At 39.3% G+C, this 20,603-nt stretch overlaps 1 protein-coding gene across 1 annotated transcript in view; it reads left to right on the top strand.

The window, feature by feature from the left end:
• Positions 1–20,603, top strand: part of IPCEF1 (interaction protein for cytohesin exchange factors 1) — a 110,798-nt gene that overhangs the window by 34,411 nt on the left and 55,784 nt on the right. Inside the window, exons 4-6 of the mRNA XM_056126315.1 lie at positions 7,314–7,387; positions 9,730–9,801; positions 20,214–20,272. Of these exons, the coding sequence (XP_055982290.1) occupies positions 7,314–7,387; positions 9,730–9,801; positions 20,214–20,272 (205 nt within the window). The remainder of the gene's footprint in view (positions 1–7,313; positions 7,388–9,729; positions 9,802–20,213; positions 20,273–20,603) is intronic.

A 20,603-nucleotide genomic window follows, 5' to 3' on the forward strand; every position in this document is an offset into this window, starting at 1 on the left:
TATCACTCCGGCCCTACTAATAGATTTTAGGAGAAAATGCTACACTGAAAATGAATTTAAATTCTAAGGAACTTCTCAAAGTGTAAATTACTCAAGCATGAAGTGAAATCAGGCTTTTTAGAATCAGAAAAATGGTGCCACTGAAATAGATGATTATATTTTTATTTATAACCTAACATACATAATGATTTCCTTTATTATACTTCATTTGTTTTGGGTTTGGTATTCTTTGACCCACATAACTGCTGGAAAAATATATTTATATCTAGATAAATGTATAGCTATATATATATATATTATCACACTTATTATTCTAGGTCTACCCTTCATCTTTCTGACATATGTAGTTACTTAGGAAGCAAATTTTTCCCTAGGTTGCAAGGTGTTCATAGTATGAAAAATCTAAACTATAAATTACAATGAATATTTTTGCATTTTAGTATTAAAATTTAATATCCCCCTTTAATTAAATTTTAAAATAATGCTTAAGTGCAGAAAATTTTGTGTAAATAAAATTTTTATTGTGATATTTCCCAAAATTTCTGTAGTCCAAATTTGAATACTTAGTTAAGCTTGAAGCACAGAATCTGGGAAATGTTAGCTCAGACTATTTTCAAAAGCTTGAAATAAAAAAGCACTATCAGTACCATTGGCAATTCCTCACGTTTCACCTCTTCCAAGTTTCACTGAAACCTAACAGGAGAAATTTCATTCAATAATTTTTATTTCTTTGCTTTTAAATTTTCAGTCATTTTTTGAAACTCATTTATTTAGAAAAAGCTTTATTTTTATATATTATAGTTAAAAATTTACCTAATAAAATTTATAATTCAAAAGGTTTGGGCACATTTATTATGTCATGCAACTACCAAAATAAACCAATTTTTAATTGTTTTCATTTTCATATATCAGTGAAATTGTTCATATTCATTAAATTAATCTTTGATCCCACCAATTCCTACTGGGATTTCTATTTAATCCAATATTCTACTTTCTGTCTCATTGGGTTCTCCTTCCCTAGACTTTTCATATAAAGAACTAATAGAAGTTACATGTGACTTCTCGAATCTCATTTCGGTTTAGCATACACCAGTAGTTTGCTGAATGATATTCCATTGATTGATTTTACCACGCTATTATTTACCAGTTGGTAAATATTTAAATTGTTTGCAGTTTGGGACTCTTATGAATAATTCTGCTATCATTATTCACATGTTAATATTTGATTTTTTTTTAACTTTTTTTGGGTCACACCCAGCAATACTCAGGGGTTACTCCTGGTTCTGCACTCAAGAATCATTCTGGGCAGTGCTTGGAGGACCATATGGGATGAACCGGGTTGGCTGCATGCAAGGCAAATGCCCTACCCGCTGTCCTATCGCTCTGGCCCCACATGTGAATCTCTGAATGGGTTTATGTTATTTTGCTTCTCATAGCTGGATTCTTAGGAATGGAATTACTGGGTTATAGAATACTTATATGTTACTACTTAAAAATGGCTCAACATTTTTTCCAAAGAGACTTCTGTATCTAATATGAACACTTTCTTTATTGTCAAGGAAAAAAGATAATGTTGCTGTCATTTATTATCCCATATGACTTACTTATTTTCTATGTATTGAATACGTACTTTGTACTACTGTGTATTAATGCTACAGAGTTGTAGCATTATTAATGCTATAGAGTTATAGCATTTTCTCCAAGGTGCTCACAGTTAGTTGTGAGAGACACATAACCAGACAACTAAGCACAGTAATGGAAATATGTCAGGTTGCCCACCCCTGGCCCTGGGGAGCTAAGAGGGAGGCATCTGTGATGGGTTCAGAGGAGCAGGGCAAGGAGAAGCTCACACTTGTGGAGAAGGTCAAACCAAAGTTAATTTCTGGAGCTGTATCTAGTCGAATGATGTAGAAAGGTTAGAAGCAAGAAGCAAACTATCCTGCTTCCTATTTGCACTTTGAATCCCTTGAGCTTGAACAACCTAACTTTTTCTTTTTTCATTTTTTTCTTTTCTTTTCTTTTTCTTTTTGGATTACACCTGGTGATGCTCAGGGGTTACTCCTGGCTTTGCATGCAGGAATTACTCCTGGCGGTGCTCAGGGGACCATATGGGATGCTGGAAATCAAACCCAGGTCTGCTGCATGCAAGGCAATGCCCTACCCGCTGTACTATTGCTCTAGCCCCTATAGCCCTGCAAGCTACCTAGAGTATCTCGCCCGCATGGCAGAGCCTGGCAAGCTCCCCGTGACGTATTCAATATGCCAAACACAGTAACAACAAAGTCTCCAATGGAGACGTTACTGGGCCCGCTCGAGCAAATCGATGATCAAAAGGAGGGCCTTTACCTTTACCTTTACCTTTCATAAAAGTAGTTCACATTACAGATAATATTCAAACACCAATCCCACCACCAAGCACCTTCCCATCTCAATAAGAGGGAAGAGTGTGAAGGTTGTTGTATTTCATTCTGGAGCTATTTAAGCAGAATAAAAGAGAATACAAGCAAGTATGCTAAAACCAAACAAATATGTGCTACTTTTTTTTTTTTTACTTTTTATTAGTGAGACACCATGAGGTACAGTTGTAGACTTACAAATTTTGTGCTTGGGTTTCAATTATACAATGATCAAATACCCATCCCTCCACCAGTGCCCATTTCCCACCACCACGGATCCCAGTATCCCTCCCAACCCCCATCCCCCCTACTTTTGATGAGTAAGTGAGATAGCATGTAAGAAGTCATGCAGTCGCAAATGCAGCCACACACTCCAGGAAATTCTGCGGTGCTCTCTTCCAGGAGCTTTAGTTTATGGTCTCTGGGGTCTTAGCCGTTGATGACATTACAGTGTGCTGGGGGCAGTTTGTGGGTGTCACTGCCAAGCCACTGGAAAACTGGAGAGCTGGGGGGGAGGAGATCCAGTCCTGGTCCGAGAAAGCTTGGAGGTATCAGTCATGGGTACCTGCATACCTGGATTTTCTGCTGTCCTCTCTTGAGTGAGATTCATCCCGTCTTGGGTGAGGCTCGTCCCCTCTTGGGTGAGGCTTGTCCGAGCATGTGGAGAGTGGCCTTGAGCATGGCAGTGGTTGGGTTCTGGACAACGTACGTTTTTCCATAGTAATTACTGTCAACAATGCATGATACACTGTATTTATTTATTATTTATTTATTTATTTATTTTTGTGTTTTTGGTCACACCCAGAGATGCTCAGGAGTTACTCCTGGCTCAGCACTCAGGAATTACTCCTGGCAATGCTCCGGGGACCATGTGGGATGCCAAAGATTGATCCCGAGTTGGCTACATTTAAAGTAAACACCCTACCCGCTATACTATCACTCCGGCCCCTGCACGATATACTTTGTCTTTGTGTGTTGAGCTATTGCTACTTTTATGCACAAGAGTAGGGATATTTATTCATTAATTTGGCTTCTCATGTAGTGCTGTGGGGGTGAGGGGGCAACTACTAGCAAAACTCAGCCAAACTGGCCACATGGTTCAAAGCTTGACAGAGACACAATGCTGCTTGGATCCAGCGGGGCCAGGAATCACTGGAGGGGGTTCACAGTCCTCTAAGGTTATATTTGGTCGCACTGGGCAGAAGAGGGAGGTCAAGTCTAAGTGAAGACGGGACAGAACTCAGGTCCTTGAGTCTGCAAGACACGTGCCCCTGACCCTTGAACCATCTCTCTTTTCTCCTCTGTTTTCCTTTTAACTAAGCACAGATACACCCCAAATATATTTTACCTAAAACAAAACAATAATTATAATTTGCTTAATAATGTGAAACACCAATAATTTTGATAAAAAAATGTTAATGCTTTCTAACATAGCCATGGCAGGTTATAATCCACCCAGACAAAGAAAATAGGTTACTTGGAAAAATTCATGGGCTGATTTGTGAGGAAGAATACCTTTGAGATTCTGTCACACCATAAAGCAAAATAAGAGGCACTGTTCTTTTTTTTAATTTAAGACATGGATATTTAGACAAATTTGCATAATGCCAAAGGATTGTAAATATTTCTGGCAAGAGAACAAGTAATTTATTATATTAGAATGCCGAGGGAAGTTTTCAGGTACCAATGAAGAACTTTAAAGCAACTTTTAAGAAAATTGGGAATCAGTGAAAGGAAAAATGTCCGATATTAGTTGATGATTCAAGAAATGGGACTTGAGTGGGGTGTAAGGAGGGGAAAAAAGAGGAAGAGAGTTGTGGTTTGCAATAGAGGTATTGAGTGACCATCATGTTCGGTCTATAGTCTACTTTCAACACGCATCTTTCAACCTGAATGGGTCCTTCCAACATTCTTTACTTGGTGTTCCCTTCTCTATCTTAGCTACCTTTTCCCTGGTGATTTACTAATAAAAAATTTAATAAAAAATGAAAAAAAGAGCAAGAGGAGGAATGTGCTAGAATTTCCCCATTAAAATGGTCATTTTTATGTATTTTGAGAGCCAAGTAACAACAATGATTTTTGAGAGAAATATTTGTTGAATGCAGATTGAATATATTCAGCATAAAGAAAAAATACCATTGGTAATAAAGAAAAGATTTGCTGTAGAAACAATAAGGTATCTTTATTAAAGATTTATCTAGGCTGAAGCAATCTCAATGATTTCAGTTATTCAGTTAAAAAAAATCCAATCAAATGAAAACTCACAACTTCTCTTTTTCATCTACTTCTTTTTATTATTTGTTGACAGACTCATATTATTACCATTAAGACTGAGTTCTTGTACTGAAAGAAAATTGTCTAGACTAAAAATAGTACAAAATGGGGTGTCAATTCTAATTCACCTCACTGAAAGTACTGCTTTCGTTTTGTTTTAATTTTTATTTTGGGTTGAGTAAAGGAATTGGACTGTGGAGGAAATGGAATTGTGAAATCAAAGCAAGGTTCAATCGTGAAGGGACTTTCAGACTCTGGTAAAGCACTTAGATTTTACCCAAGGGCAGTTAGGAACCATGCATAATTCTGATGAAAGACGTGATAGGAAGAATGTTTATGAGGTAAGCTTTGCTGTGGCTGCAATTTGATTGCTAAATTGGATGATAAGATTGAATTGGGGGGGGAAGTGAATGAGGAGACTTTAGCAGTGGTTTCTGGGAAGTAATGGTGTGCTAAAGGAGGCGGAAGATACTGGCAGGACAGATGAATTCCAAAAATGGGAGTTATGATACCTGGTAGTGATTTTGAGCTTGGTTACTGAGAGGGAGCTGGGAGTCAGAAATATCTCCCATTGTTTCCTTTTCTGAACATTGTAGAGAGTGATATTCAATTGAGAACACAGGAGAAAGCAGAGAAATAATTGTGGAAGAGGATGCTGAGTTTGGATGGGTTTGCCACACTTGGGAATGTCCAACTGTAACTACTATAACTACTACAGATGGTGTGGCTTGTGCACTTACTTCATTGCACTTCTGGAAGCTCAGTTATCAAAGATCAGGATGCAGACTGATTTTCTCTCTGGTGAAGATTTTTTTTCTGGATTGTGTCCTTCTTGCTATATCCTCACACACAGGGAAGAAAAGAAACTTTGGTCAATTTCCTACTATTATAGGGACGTATTCCACTTGGGGACTTCACTGTCATAATAACATCTAAACCTAATTTCTTCCCAAAGGCCTTATCATCAAATACCACAACTTTGGCAAATAGGATCTTAACAGAAGAATTTGAGGAATATGGTACACATTCCGTCTAACAGGGAGGCTTTGGATATACATAGTTACACTGAGCAGTTGGTTGGGATGGGATTTCCAGGGATATAGTCATAGTATGTGTTACTGCTGAGATGCTTCTGAACTGAGTAATTTCACTTTTGGCTATTGATAATAGTGCTTCTGTGAACATGTATTTATATGCAATTTTCTTAAATTTTGGTTCCTTGGACATTGCTGGAGCCAAATAGGTTTATAAAACTAGACTTTTCTATCAGACCAATTAAGAACCCACAGGAAGGTTAGGAAATTGTATAAAAAGTTGACTTAAACAGTCAGTGCTTTTGAGTATGTGGCATTCTCTCTGCATCTGGGTTAGTAAAATCAATGATAATTAAATAGACCATAAATGGTAAATTGAATAACTATATATGTATGTGCGTTTGTATATATATGTGTGTGTGTGTGTGTGTGTGTGTGTGTGTGTGTGTGTGTGTGCTTATAATTTCTTTTTAAGGAGGGAAGAGTCTATTACAAGTGAGTTTCAAGTTGTGTAGGAAGGCGTAAGAGATGAAAATTTGGATAAATTATTTTTTAAGAGAGAGAAAATGGAATTAGCATAGAGCTAGATGCCTCACAGTTAAATTATTATTTTTTTTAAGAAAAGACCAGGACTTGAGTTCTAGTTGGTGTTAAGGGAAAGAAACAGAAGCTGATGAACTTCTGTTTCTAAATTAGTGCCAAAGCAGCCATGGCACTAATTCAATAGCTAGCTGAATTTTAAAATTCAGATTGTATTTTCAAAATCAATTTTGCCCAATCCCAATAACCACTGAATCAATCATATTTCTTTTTATAGGCCATATTTCCTTACTAAGAGGTATCAGTGTGTATGGAAGAGGAATTTGGTTCAAGCTAGCTTCCTTGTAGTTCAGTTTAATTTTATCCATGGCATTTAGCAAGTTCTTTGGTGGAATAATAATTACATTTCCAATAAAATTTGGGAGTTTGAAAAGAGAAATTTATATGTTCTTTTCAGAAGTGTTACTTCTTCTGGAGATTTTGATTTGTAAAAAAAACTCCTTGCAATAGATGAGAGAACTGACAGCTCCCAAAGCATGCTCTCTGATTTAACCCCAAGGACATACCTAAAGATGAATGAGAGGAAATAATATTTGTCAAATGCTAGTTGTGTTGTTTCCATTGGAGCTTATTTAAGTGTTACTACAATCAGTATGTGATATGAACTTGGATTTACTAATTCCAAAGTGAGGTGTTTTCCCCCACTTTCTCTACTGCTAACTGAGTTCATTTTTGAAGAGAGAAATGTTGAGGAAGTCTACAAGACCAGCAAAAAGTATTTCTGATAATTAGCAGTAACTCCAGGAATATAGTAAGAGGACAAGGCAGGGTAGATTCTATGTGCATAAATTGCTTCTTCCAGAACTTTTCCTGGAAAGATTCCAGATGACTTATGTGGATAATGTTAATTTATCTCAACTAGATATCTGGGATAAACTCAATTGCAATTCTCAGTGGCATCTTTGCATTTTCTTCATTTACTTCTATGATTTCTATTCAGCATAGATGATCTCAACACACCAGCATCTAGGATTTATTTATTCATTTATATTATATGTATTTATTTCAGGCAGAGAAAGCTGATGGATTTGTCAACCTGCCTGATTTCACTGTGGAAAGAGCCTCTGAATGCAAGAAAAAGCAGTAAGTTTTCTGTTATTTCCCACAAAACTCTATCCCTGCACAATGTTCCTCAAATGATGTGGTGATTTGGTAGTTAGTGAAGGCCACACTCAAGTGTCTGAGAAGTTTGAGCACTATATATTGGTACCCTAAACAATGAAGCATTTAAACACCCTAAACAATAACAGAATCATCTTGTTTTTTGGAATTTCATTTTGTGGACCGGATGGATATTAAAACCCCATAGAGCCTTGGCATTGCATATTACTGACAACTGTTTCTGTGATAGAATTAAAAACAAGCGCTTGTCCAGAACTGACAGGGATGACAGATGTCAGGGTTTTGTCCTGGCAAAAACTAGTTAAATAGGACTCCCCAGAGTTGCAGTTATGACACCAGGACTAGTTCTGGTTAGTTTCTAGAAGCATCCATAGTACTTGAAGATCTGTGAGATGTCTTAGGCATGAAGAATACACTTCAATGTAGATAAAGTTCAAAGGATTTTAGAACCAACAGGAAGTAAGGACATCACCAAACTGTGGTTCTTCTCTTTTGTTTGTTTGCTTGTTTTTATTGGGGGGACGTACCGGCTATGATCAGGGCTTACTCCTGGCACTATGTCAGTGATCACTCCTGGCAGGGTTTGAAAGTCTATACAGGATGCTGGGGAGCAAAGTAGGTTTAGCCCCATGCAAAGCAAGTGTCCTGCCCACTGTACTATCTCTTTGGCCCCTGTGGTTCTGTTTTCATTGAGAATAGCTAAGATTCTGACCTCTCTGGAGTTCACTCGGGAGCTTGCTTTAAATCCACCTCTCTATACATCTAGTCAAGTGTTCTTCCTGTGATAGTAACCAACTGCAGTTGCAAAATGCCCTTTTCACAATTTCTTAATTTTCTTCTATTATTTTAGGTTCTTTTTTTTTTTTTTTTTTTTTTTTTGCTTTTCTTGGTCACATCTGGAAATGCACAGGGGTTACTCCTGGTTCATGCACTCAAGAATTACTCCTGGTGGTGCTTGGGGGATCATATGGAATGCTGGGAATCAAATCCAGGTCGGCTGCCTGCAAGGCAAATGCCCTACCTGCTGTGCTATTGTTCCAGTTCCCTATTTTAGTTTTTAAGCCATACCTGGTGATTCTTCAGGCTTACTCCTGCTCTGTGCTCAGAATTCAAACTGATGGGACTTATGGGACTATATGACATCTTTTTCCCCATCCTTTGTAGAAATGTATATTTCCCTGTTGGTCATTTACTCATAGCAGCAATTGATTTCTTTGTATCTAAGAAGCTTTAAGTCTTTTCTCCTCTGGTGCCACTGGACATATACAAATACATGGTGTGGGGTTTTGCTGCTTGTGGTTTTGACCAAAGCTGTTATTTAAAAAAAAATACAAGGCCCATACTGCAGGACTTCCGGTAAACTGGAAATACTTTGTATTTTGTTATCTTAAATTTTTCTATTAAAAAAATTACACAAATAATCATGACCTTATATCTTTCACTAACAGAGGGTGACCAGGACAAGGCTTTTGCTTTTTTGCATTGTGGAGGTTCTGTATATGATCATTTTCCTGTAAATATAATTCTTGCATCTATTTGATCAAAATGAATAAATGCTTGCTTTAAGGAATGAATCGGAGTATCTTGAAATTATACTTCTATTATTTACATTTTAATTGGTTGTATTTTTATTGCAAAGAAGTTAACAGATGAAAATGAAAGGATTTGTGTCTCTGTTTTAGGCAGAAACTATTGATCAGTCAACACATGGTCCTATTCTTTTATTATTTTATTTTTATATTTATTTATTTGGTTTTTGGGTCACACCCAAAATAAGATTTTTTTGGTGATTCTTAGGAGTTACTCCTGGCTCTGTGGTCGTGCTTGGGTACCACATGAGATGCCAGGGATCGAACCTGGGTCGGTCACATGCAAAGCAAGTGCCTTACTGGCTGTACTATCTCTCCAGCCCCCATTATTTTACTTTAAGGAACATACCGGGTGATTATCAGGCTTACTCCTGATTTGTGCTCAGAATTCACACTGGTGGGACTCATGGGACTATATGTAGTGCTGGGATTGAACTCAGGTGGGTTGTCTGCTAAGCAAACCCACTATACACTGCACTATTTCTTAATCCCATTTTGGTCCTATTCTGCATTTCAAGCATGACAAATTGACCCCTACTCTCTTTTAATTTAGTAGGGATTAGACAATATCTATATATTTAATGTAAAATTATTCTTAGTAAGTTTACAATGAAAGTAGGTAAATTTATAATACTTGTATTGACTGATTTACTTTTTATCCCATTGATTCCTACAATCGCTAATTTCTGTGTTTGTGCTTTTTTCTTTTTCAAGTGCTTTTAAGATCAGTCACCCACAGATCAAGACCTTTTATTTTGCTGCTGAGAATTTGCAGGAAATGAATGTGTAAGTACAGGAACTTGCTAAATCCACTTGTCATGGATATAGATTTACTTGGGTAAGATGTTGAATTTTCAGCATAAGTTTTGTTTAGACTTCTGCTTCTTTAAGGTTTAATCTTTCTTGTAGAAAAATTTTCTTGCTATGTTATCTAATATTTGCAAGTCCTTTAAAAAAGCAGACATATTAAATGAGTATTTTAGGAAAAAATAAGATTGTTTTAAGGGAAACACTTGTAAAAAAAGCGGGGGGGTTAATAGAAGTCATACAAGAAAATATTAAAATGTGAATCACCATCACAGAGAAAAAGATTAAGGTATAACTGATATTACAGCTTTTCAAAATTCTAAATGAAAAAATCTCTCTAAGCATTTCATATGCACTTATGATTATTATTATCTGTATGTTTACCAGTTCTTCAGATTCTAAGCTGAATATTTTGTTAAAAATTATAACTCAGAATATGTATAACATAACATTTTATGTCTTTAATACCATTTCCTGATTGCTATATTTAAATAATGGGGTATAGAGCAAAGTACTACCTGCCCTGTTCTATCCCTTTCTAGTTTAGAGCCATGTGTGATCACAATGGGTATTATTTTAGGGAGGTTATAATTTTATATGTATATCTATATGTATACATATATGCACACACATATATTTGAAGTGGCCAAGGCACAAGAGAACATTCTGCTTAATTTAAACCTTATTCTTAGTATTTCAGCATCTCTAATTTTCCTTGCATAGCTAACTAAAAATATATCAGTTGAACATCTTTTGCATGTCTCATTGTAGCAGATCATTGGCAACAGAAAAAACGAACAGAGATATAAATCCTTCATTCATAGAACTTATGACAATCTATTTTTATTTTAACCATAATGAATTTATCAGTTTTCTGTAATTTCTCTCTGTCTTTGGTCTTGAGACTTAAAAGGAGAAAAGCTTCTTTTGACCAAACACATGTATGCTTACATGGCCACATGTGATCACACACACACACACACACACACACACACACACACACACAAAGAACTTCTCACAGGATACCCATTAACAGTGCTTTCTAGCTGAAACCTTCACCTCTGTTCTTACACCTAAGTCTTGTTCTCAGCCCTTTCTTTAGATGAGGCCTGTTCACACAGAATGTTGGGAAACCTTGTTTTAGAAATTATAAGGCATAGAAAACAGTGTCCTGTAGATAAGCAGATACTATTCCAAACCTTTTTCTGGCATTATTTCTCCTACATTCATCATCTGAAACTATCAGGAGAAAGAAGAGCTATTTAAAGACTCTCCCTTGTTGCTCTTTATTTATCTCTTCATTTATATTGGTAACTGAAACCCTCTTGATTAGCAAGCCCTAGGTGTGTCAGTCGTGTGGAGAAGGCTTACAATCACCCCCAATGTTAGAGAGTTCATCTGGAGCGAAGGTATCAAATAATTCCCACTGGTCTTTCCTAACCTTTTCTGTTGGTTGTCAACACACTGTCACCCCATCCCCAGAGGCCTCACATTTCCCAAATAGCCAAAGAGCTTCTTGTCTCTCTAGCTTAATTCCTGCCTAATCATACACACCCACCCACCCACCCACCCACCCCCCCCCCACACACACATACACACACGCACACACACACACACACACACACACGTTTTCTTCAACAACAGAGGAGTGAGACAATTTTTTTTCATCTCTGCCGAATCACTGCTAAGTGTTTGATTACCAACTGTATCACCTCACCTCATACACCTCTTACTTTGGAAAAGATATTTGATAGCACAGCGGTAGGGCATTTGCCTTGCACGCAGCCAACATGGCCGACCCAAGTTCGATTCCTCCGCCCCTCTCGGAGAGCCCGGCAAGCTACCGAGAGTATTCGATATGCCAGACACAGTAACAACAAAGTCTCCAATGGAGACGTTACTGGGCCCGCTCGAGCAAATCGACGATCAACGGGAGGGCCTTTACTTTTACTATTTATTTATTTATTTATTATGTAGGAGTACTGCTATTTATTCAGCCACTGATTAGCTGATTGAATTGTGCATGAATTCTACCTTACTTTTTTCCCCCCATTTTTTATTTTTTCATTTCATTTTCATTTCATCATCCTGTTAATCGTCGATTGCCTCGAGCAGGCCCCAGTAACGTCTCATTCATCCTAGCCCTGAGATTATATTCAGGGCTCTTTAGGAGAATGAGACCCATCATTGTTACTGGTATTTGGCATATTTGGTAGACCACGGGGAGTTTGCCAGACTCTGCCCTGTGGGCAGGCTACATTCGACAGCCTGCAAGTTTGTCCAAATTAGGAATGAGATAATAAGATGTCGCGCGGCCGCGAATGCGGCCGCGCGGTTCCGGGATCTGGATTTTATAGTCTCTGAGTCTTGGCCGCTGATGGGATTACACGGCGCCAGGGGGCCAGGTGGTGGGTGTGAACCCTGCCTACTGGAATTTGGAGGATCTGGGTGGAAGATGCTCGACTCCAATTCGAGTAGGCTTGGAGGTCTCGGCCCCGGAACCCGCGTGGCTTTGTCCCTCTGCCAGTACCTTCAGGTGTGCGGAGAGTGGTCTCAGCATGGTGGTGGCTGGTCCTGGAGGTCTCCGGCTGCCGTAGCCCTGGCCGGGGCGGGGAGGAAAGCTCAACCCGCTCCCCTCCAAGGGACTCCGGGAAGGAACACCGAGGCGCGGGGGCAGAGACCCCATTTTTTATAATTTTATTTATTGAGTCACCGTGAGAGCAGTTACAAAGAATTCGGGTCTAAGTCTCACTCATACAATGATTTTGAATCACCGTGAGATATAGTTACAAAGCTTTCATGTTTAAGTTTCATTCGTACAATGATTGAACACCCATCCCTCCACCAGCGCACATTTTCCACCACCAATGCCCCCAGTTCGTTCAGGGTCAGGTGAATGAGACCAGTTGTAGTTTGAATGATCGGTTTGAGGCCCTTCATGTTCCCGGAGCGAACAGATGCCATTGGGCTACACTAGCACGTGACAGGGACAAATGGAGACGTTACTGGCGCCCGCTCGAGCAAATCGACGACTAACGGGAAGTTAAGTGATTAAGTGAATGTCCCCAGTATCCCCACCATCATCCAAGCCCTTCCCCCCCCCCCCCGACTCTATAGCAGACAATTTCCCTCATACTCTCTCTCAACTTTTGGGCATTATGGTTTACTTGAATTTTCTTGCCACCATTCAAGCCTGCCTGCCAGGGGAAGATGCTAGATATTTTATTTTCTATTGCTTATTATAAATATCATGAGAGGTTGCATGCTTCTCGAATTCTAAAATTGTAAATGGTTGGGATCCAGAGACATCTCTGTAGGGAGCTATTCCATTGTGAGATTCATTTGGAAGTCTCTGGACCAAGGCCATTGATGCGCTGAGATGGCGCCCAGAGGAAGATGGTGGGCGAGACAGCCAGGACCCCCAGCAGGTGGGAAGACTAGGAGAGCAGCCCTGTCTCCACTGCCGCCATAAGGCCTAGAATCTTAGTCCTGCAACCTGTGTACCTGGGTTTTGCTTCTGGAAGCTCGTGGCCTCCGGGATTTCATCTGGATTGGGCAGAGAGAGTACCCATGCTCCGAGGTACCCAGGTGGAATTAGCTCAGTATGGGGTCCAGAGAGATCTCCAACGAGCTGCTGTCTTCTGGGATTTACTGCTGTGTCTCTGGATCAAGGCTGTTGATTCCGAAAGAACTATTCTTAAGGCAATAAGAATGCAAAGCTCTTGCATGATTTTCTAAATCTGTGCTATATCAGGGGAATTTGCCATATCAATAACACAGAACACTTATTTTGTTCTCCTCTCACCCATCTCTAATTTTTGCTTATATGCCTAGTCTATTTTTTTCTTGCTCTCCCTTTGTGGATTTCTACCTAACAGCAAGTAGAGTTTCATGAGTCTTCGGCATCCATACTACATATGTGACCTGCATGCATGGCTGACTTTTAAATCAAAGATTTTCAAAAACAATATCTTACTTGCCATCTCTGCTGTGAAGAGTTCAATATCTATTCATTTAGTATGTCAATATTTGTTATTAACAAATCAAGTTATTATTTACAAAGAATAGTATTATTCACAAATAATAACAAGTATGGTAGTATTTGTTATCTTATTGCCTTAAAAACAAGATGTCACTTGAAAATTGAATCTCAAGGTGTCCTGTTCCCATGGTGTGGCATCTTTGAATGACCTTCATATTTGAAACCTCTCAATCTGGCTACATATAGGTACATGTCCATCTGTTCCTGCAGGTATCCTAGTTTCCTTTACATATAATTTTTACATTTAAAAATTTAAGTTTCCTTTACATATAATTTTATTATTAACTCCCACTATTTAAAAGATTTTTTTCTTTGTTTTTGGGTTCGGGGTTACACCCAGTGGTGCTCAGGGATTACTCCTAATTCTGTGCTCAGGGATCACTTCTGGCAATCCTGGGGAGCCAATTGGGATTGGCTGTATGCAAGGCAAGTTTCTTAATTCCTGTACTATTTTTCTGGCCTTACAGATTTATTTTTGAGTGTCCAATAGCACAGAATCTCTTTGGGTCTCAGCATTTTGAGGAGGCTGTTTTGGCTTCTCTTACAAGAAGCAGGTGTGTGTGTGTGTGTGTGTGTGTGTGTGTGTGTGTGTGTGTGTGTGCGTGTGTGTGTGTTTGTAGGGATTGGTGGGGTGGTCCTTACAGATTCATCCTGCAGTAACATCTGAAAAGCTTCTTCCTTCCTGACTGCTGTGGTTGGTTTCATCCAGACATTGATGGATCTGGGTATTTTTCAGTGAGAAGCAGAAATATTGGAGAAGGTGGGGGTGGCCTCTGGAGTGATGGGTTCTGTTTTAGCTCTGCTCGGATAACTGAATTTTGGGGGTGGTGACATTTCTCTCAGGGACTACGAAGGGAGAGTAATTAAGTTTAATAGAAATGCTGTGTGTTCTGCAGGGACCCTCAATTTAAAAGCACAGGGCTAAGCAATTAAGGATAATGAAAGAGTTGGTTTCTAAACAAGACTGATGGTTGCTGTTTCTCTCAGACAGTGTTTGTGGGAAGAATGTTCTTGTTTTGCACATCAATTTCTTAACACTGTGCTCCTCCAACACACACATGCACTTCAAGTTAATGTACAACAAACTCCCAGGAAACATCTGTCATTTTCCTTTTTGTAAATATAAGTCTTTTTGTGAACCCATCTCTTCAGCCACAAAGAGTTTTCTTAGTGCTTAATTTTTTTTAAAGTTTTTAGTAAAGAAAGTACTCAAGGGCTTTTAGAAAGATAACAGCCCTGTCAGATTCTCAACAATAAATTTTTCACATAGTAACTAATGGCAACAATTAAAATGTGTTTTGGGTGAAGAGCTGAGTGGTATCTTTTCTTTATTGTCGATGTTCTTCTATTATGCTGCTTTTTTATCTTCCCTGTTCTGGAAAAAAGCTTAGAAATATGTTTTCTTCTCTTGAGCATTCTCAATTCAAAACAGTTTTGTTTAGATTGGAAAAAGATATTATTCAATTTATTTTTTTTTAAAAATTTTAATTTTTTAAATTTTTGCTTTTTAGGTCACACCCAGTGATGCACAGGGGTTACTCCTGGCTCTGCACTCAGGAGTTACTCCTGGCGGTGCTCAGGGGACCATATGGGATGCTGGGAATCTAACCCGGGTTGGCTGCGTGCAAGGCAAACGCCCTACCCGCTGTGCTATCTCTAGCCCCTCCATTTTACTTTTATTTATTTTGGGGGGGCAGTTTATCCAAACTAAATATTATTACGATAACAATTTTTATTTGTTTTTTTTGGGTCACACCTAGTGAAGCTTAGGGAATACTACTGTATTTGCACTCAGAAATAACTTCTGGTGCTGCTTGGGGGACCACGTAGGATGCTGGGGATCAAACCTGTTCTGCCATGTGCAATGCAAACACCCTATCTGTTATGCTATCTCTCCATCCCCTCTTACAGTAATTTAAAGGTGAACCCTTAAATTTATTGTTCTTTGACCAATTTTTTGAGAATGTACTTGCAAATGTTTTTTAAAAGTTAAATGCTACAGGGAACATATTCTTATGAAAGCTACATAATATGCAAGTATATAAAATGAAAACTGTCTTATAACCCAACTTCACCTTCCAGTTCAACTTCTCTTCCTACAGGGTTTAATCAATTTTGACAGACCTCTGGAGATCCTTTTCACTCTATTCCCATTTATCAACTCATGTGTGTTCAAAATTACGTGTGTTTTTTTTATTAAATAGACTAAACATATTGTTCATAATTGCTTCTTACACTCAATAGTATGTAAGGTTATTTTCTAGTCATTTTTTGGGGGGTCACACCCAGTGATGCTCAGAGGTTACTCCTGGCTCTGCACTCAGGAATTACACCTGACGGTGCTTCTGGGACCATATGGGATGTCGGGGATTGAACCTGGACTAGCCATGTGCAAGGCAAATGCCCTACCTGTTGTACTATCACTCCAGTTCCTATTTTCTAGTGATCTTAAGGGCTTGCCCCTCCCCCCCAGCACAGCAGCAGGGCGTTTGCCTTGCATGCAGCCGGCCTAGCTGACCCGGGTTTGATTCCTCCCCCCTCTTGGAGAGCCTGGCAAGCTACCAAGAGTATCTAGCCCGCATGGCAAAGCCTGGCAAGCTACCCGTGATGTATTCGATATGCCAAACACAGTAACAAGTCTCACAATGGAGATGTTACTGGGCCCACTCAAGCAAATTGATGAACAACGGGAGGACAGTGCTACAGATTAGCACCATTACAAAACCAAATTATGAAATTAATACAAAACTAATTTATTTAGTATGTTTAAAAAGTATCTTCTCTTTTCACTATTCATTGATTTAATTATATTGCATTGCTTGTTTTTAGCTTTTTGGGAGTATGTGCCTATTGAATTAACATTCTTCTACAATTGTTTATTTAAAGGTGCATTTTTGCAGAGTTGTTATTTATAATTACAGATGTTGGGTGAAGGGGATGGATATTCAAAATCAGTATCATCAAACTACCTACTTAAAATTGGTTGTATGTATTTTCAAGATAAACCTAACAGAGGAAGAGAATGTTTCCTTTTAAATTCTAGATATCACTGATAATCACTACATTTTTTAAAAAACTAATTTAGTAGTGAAAAATATTCCCCACATCTGATTATGCACTAAGATATTAAGACTGAGAATTTTTCCCCAGGTGTTTATTAACCACTATACACTTTCATCATTTTCTGTTTTCTTTGTTTTCTTTATTATTCTTAAAGAACATTTTTCAATTTCTATGGCATGATCTGGGTCCTGGTGTAATTCAGTTTTAAGGGATCATTAGAGAGTTCTTATTTATCATAGTGCTAATTGGAACTTCTTAAAGTAGGCTGAGCTCACCTTCCTTATTATTAAAATTATTTTGCTTAGCACTTAATTTGTTATACATTTCATGCATAAAAGTTGATGAATATACTTGGGAACGTGAGATATTTATGCCATGTGGGAATGTATCATGCTGATTACTACATGAAGCATCATAAGGTCAGAATAAATGAAAATTGCAGATGAAGTTTAAGATTATGAAACTATTATTACTTTTATGAATTTTGGTTGACTTAGGCCATGATTGAATACTCTAGTTTCTTAAAAAGACTTGCTCGAGCGGGTCCAGTAACGTCTCCATTGGAGACTTTGTTGTTACTGTGTCTGGCATATCGAATACTCTCGGTAGCTTGCCAGGCTCTCCGAGAGGGGTGGAGGAATCGAACTCGGGTCGGCCATGTTGGCTGCATGCAAGGCAAATGCCCTACCGCTGTGCTATCGCTCCGGGCCTTTACTTTACTTAAAAAGACTTAAATTGGATAATATAGAGCTCTTTAAAATTACAGAAAATTAGAAAGAGGTGGGAAGTAAGTAATTTTTATTATGACTGTCTCAAAGAGAATATTTTTTGTTTATTTGGGGGTCACACTTGTGCTCAGGGATTACTCCTGACTGTGCTCAGGGGTCACTTCTATTTTTAATTTTTTATTTTATAAAGTATTTCACAATATATGATTACATTTAATATTCAAACACCAATCCCACCACCATTACACCTTCCCACCACCATATTTCGGATATTTCCATCCCAAACCCCAATCCCTGCCCCAAAGCAGAACTGAAATAATATATTTTGTATTGTTTGTTATGAAAACCTTTTGAAAATGCTACAAAAAAGTATCCTTAGAGGAAAGAGTGTGAAGGATGTTTTAGTTCATTCAGTGGCCACTAAGCCCTTCTATAAGAGATCACTAACATGTTGTTAAAGGTTGAGCCTTGTGTGCTTTTAATTATATATATTATATAAGAGTCTCCAGCCCCCGTGCCTGGCTGTCCTCATCATGGCCCCTTGGAGGGAGGAGAGTTGAGTTTCTCTCCCCCCACCCCCGCCCTGAGCAGAGACCCAGCAGCTGAGGACCTCTGGAGCCAGCCACGGCCATGCTGGGACCATTCTCCACATATCCAGATGGGCCTCATGCATGAAAGAACTGGTAGAGGAACCCAGGCATGCGGGTCCTGAGGCTGAGGTCTCCAAGCCTGCTTGGATTGGGACTGGGCCTTCTCCACCCAGACCCCCCATCTTCCAGTAGATAGGCGTCACACCCACCAGCTGCCACCAGCACCAGGTTGGTCCCATCAACGGCCAAGATGCAGAAAAACCCAGCTCCCGGAAGCGACATCTTATTATCTTATTTTTCCTTTGGAGAACCTGGCAGACTACCAAAAGTATCCTGTCCTCACGGCAGAGTCTGACAAACTTCCCGTGTCGTACTCAATATGCCAGTATATATATATTCAATATACTCAGTAACAATGATGGGTTTCATTCTCCTAATCCTGAAAGAGCATTGAAATGGCTCTTTTAAAATCTCAGGGCTAAGAAGAAGGAGATGTTACTGGTGCCTGCTCGAGGAAATTGACGAACAACAGGATGATCGTGATCGTGATATATATATATATATATATATATATATATATATATGCACATTTATATATATATATTTCCCTCTAGGATTGATTGCCTCCTACTTTGAACCCCATCAAATGTAGTGTGGTACTCTTGGAGTATGGGCAGGGTGTGTGGTATGAAGTGTTGAGCGGATAGGTTGACTCGTGAGTGAGGTTCTGCCCCAGCTTGTGGGGAGCAGCCGTGAACGTTGTGGCAACTGGGTTCTGGAGGTTTTTGGCTGCCAGGGCTGGGTCCCTTGGGGCAGGAGGGCTCTCACCTGTCCCCCTCCAGGAGGCCCTGAGTGAAACAGCCTGGTGCAGGATCAGGTGGCGAGTATCATATTATGCTCCCTTCTGGGGGAGAAGGACATGAGATCTAGATAGTGGCAGATGATGGGATTATTCAGCACCAGCCAGAGGTGGCTTGTGGGTGACTGCTGAGTTGTCAGGAGACCGGGGGAGGGGAGGTTATAAGCAGAGGATCTACATTCCTGCTTCTGTTGAAGGATCACTTCTTCCAGTGCTATGGAGACCATAGGGGAATTGAATGTAGGTTGGCTACATGCAAGGCAAATTGTTTGCTGCCGTCACTCTCAGGACTGAAATATAGGATCTTAGTCTTATAAGAAAATGAATCATTAATAGTCAAACTGTGATCATTGTTATATGTCACAGCAGTGTTACTAAATTCATTGAAAATGTACTGAGCTTTTTGGTGCTGGTTAAGTCTTCTGTGTTATTGTTTTCACACATTGAGCTCAGTAGGCTTCTACACTACTTTCATTGAGCTTGGTGGGCTTCTACACCACTTTCCCAGAAAATTGGATGTGGTCCTACTGGCCCATCACCACTGTGAAATTTGGAGGTGTTGTACATTCCATGTGTTGTGGAACTGTGTCGTTTTCATGTCGGGGGAGGACCTGGGCCATTTATATGTTGTTGGGTGGGGACTCCTGGGTTTATATGGAAGGGAGAGAAATCTGCCCACCTGCTTTCTGAGAATGCCACAGAGTTTTCAGCCCAGAGATGGATTTCCCTGGCATGATTGGACAGCTTGCAGTTTGATGATTACTGTTTTTCTAAAAGTTTTTCTTTGTTTTGGCACCTCACCCCACAATACTCAGGATTTACTTTTTGCTCTGCACTCGGGGTGACTACTGCTGGGGTTCACGGGACTATGTGAGGTCCTGGGTTGGAACCCAGGTCAGCTGCGTACAAGGCACATGTTCTATTCACTGTGCTATTTCTCCATCTGGATTTATGCTGTTTTTGGAAACGTTCCGATTGACTGTAGAATTATGATTTAACTTTAGTACAAAGTCTGAAACACATCTTATTTAAAGGCCTGGGGCAAAGTAAATAGCTAGGGGATTGTTAAATCTCTTTGATCAAACATTTATTTTCTATCTGAATTTTAGGTGGTTAAACAAACTCGGATTAGCGGTAATCCACCGGGAATCCACTCCAAAGGATGAAGGTATGCTCCGTTTTAAAAACTCTGGAACCTTAGCAAGAATATTAGTGTAAGATGAAATGGAATTAGCAAACAATGTCAAATTCTATGTATAGTCCCAAAGAAACATACTTTGACATTTAAAATTATCTGAAAATATGTGGAGACAGACATTCACACAGTCTCACCAACATGGAATCGAGCTTCCCACCCTGGCTACGAATGCGTTTCACACTTCACCCACACGTTAGCAGCTGTAGGCTTCACTGACATCTCAAACAACCAGCAATGGAAATGTTATCTTGCCCCACTTTCTGGATGGATCCTTTACTCTTCTGACTCATAGACACCACCT

The sequence above is a fragment of the Sorex fumeus genome, unplaced genomic scaffold, assembly GCF_029834395.1.
Source record: "Sorex fumeus unplaced genomic scaffold, SorFum_2.1 ptg000061l, whole genome shotgun sequence".
NCBI classification, from domain to species: domain Eukaryota; kingdom Metazoa; phylum Chordata; class Mammalia; order Eulipotyphla; family Soricidae; genus Sorex; species Sorex fumeus.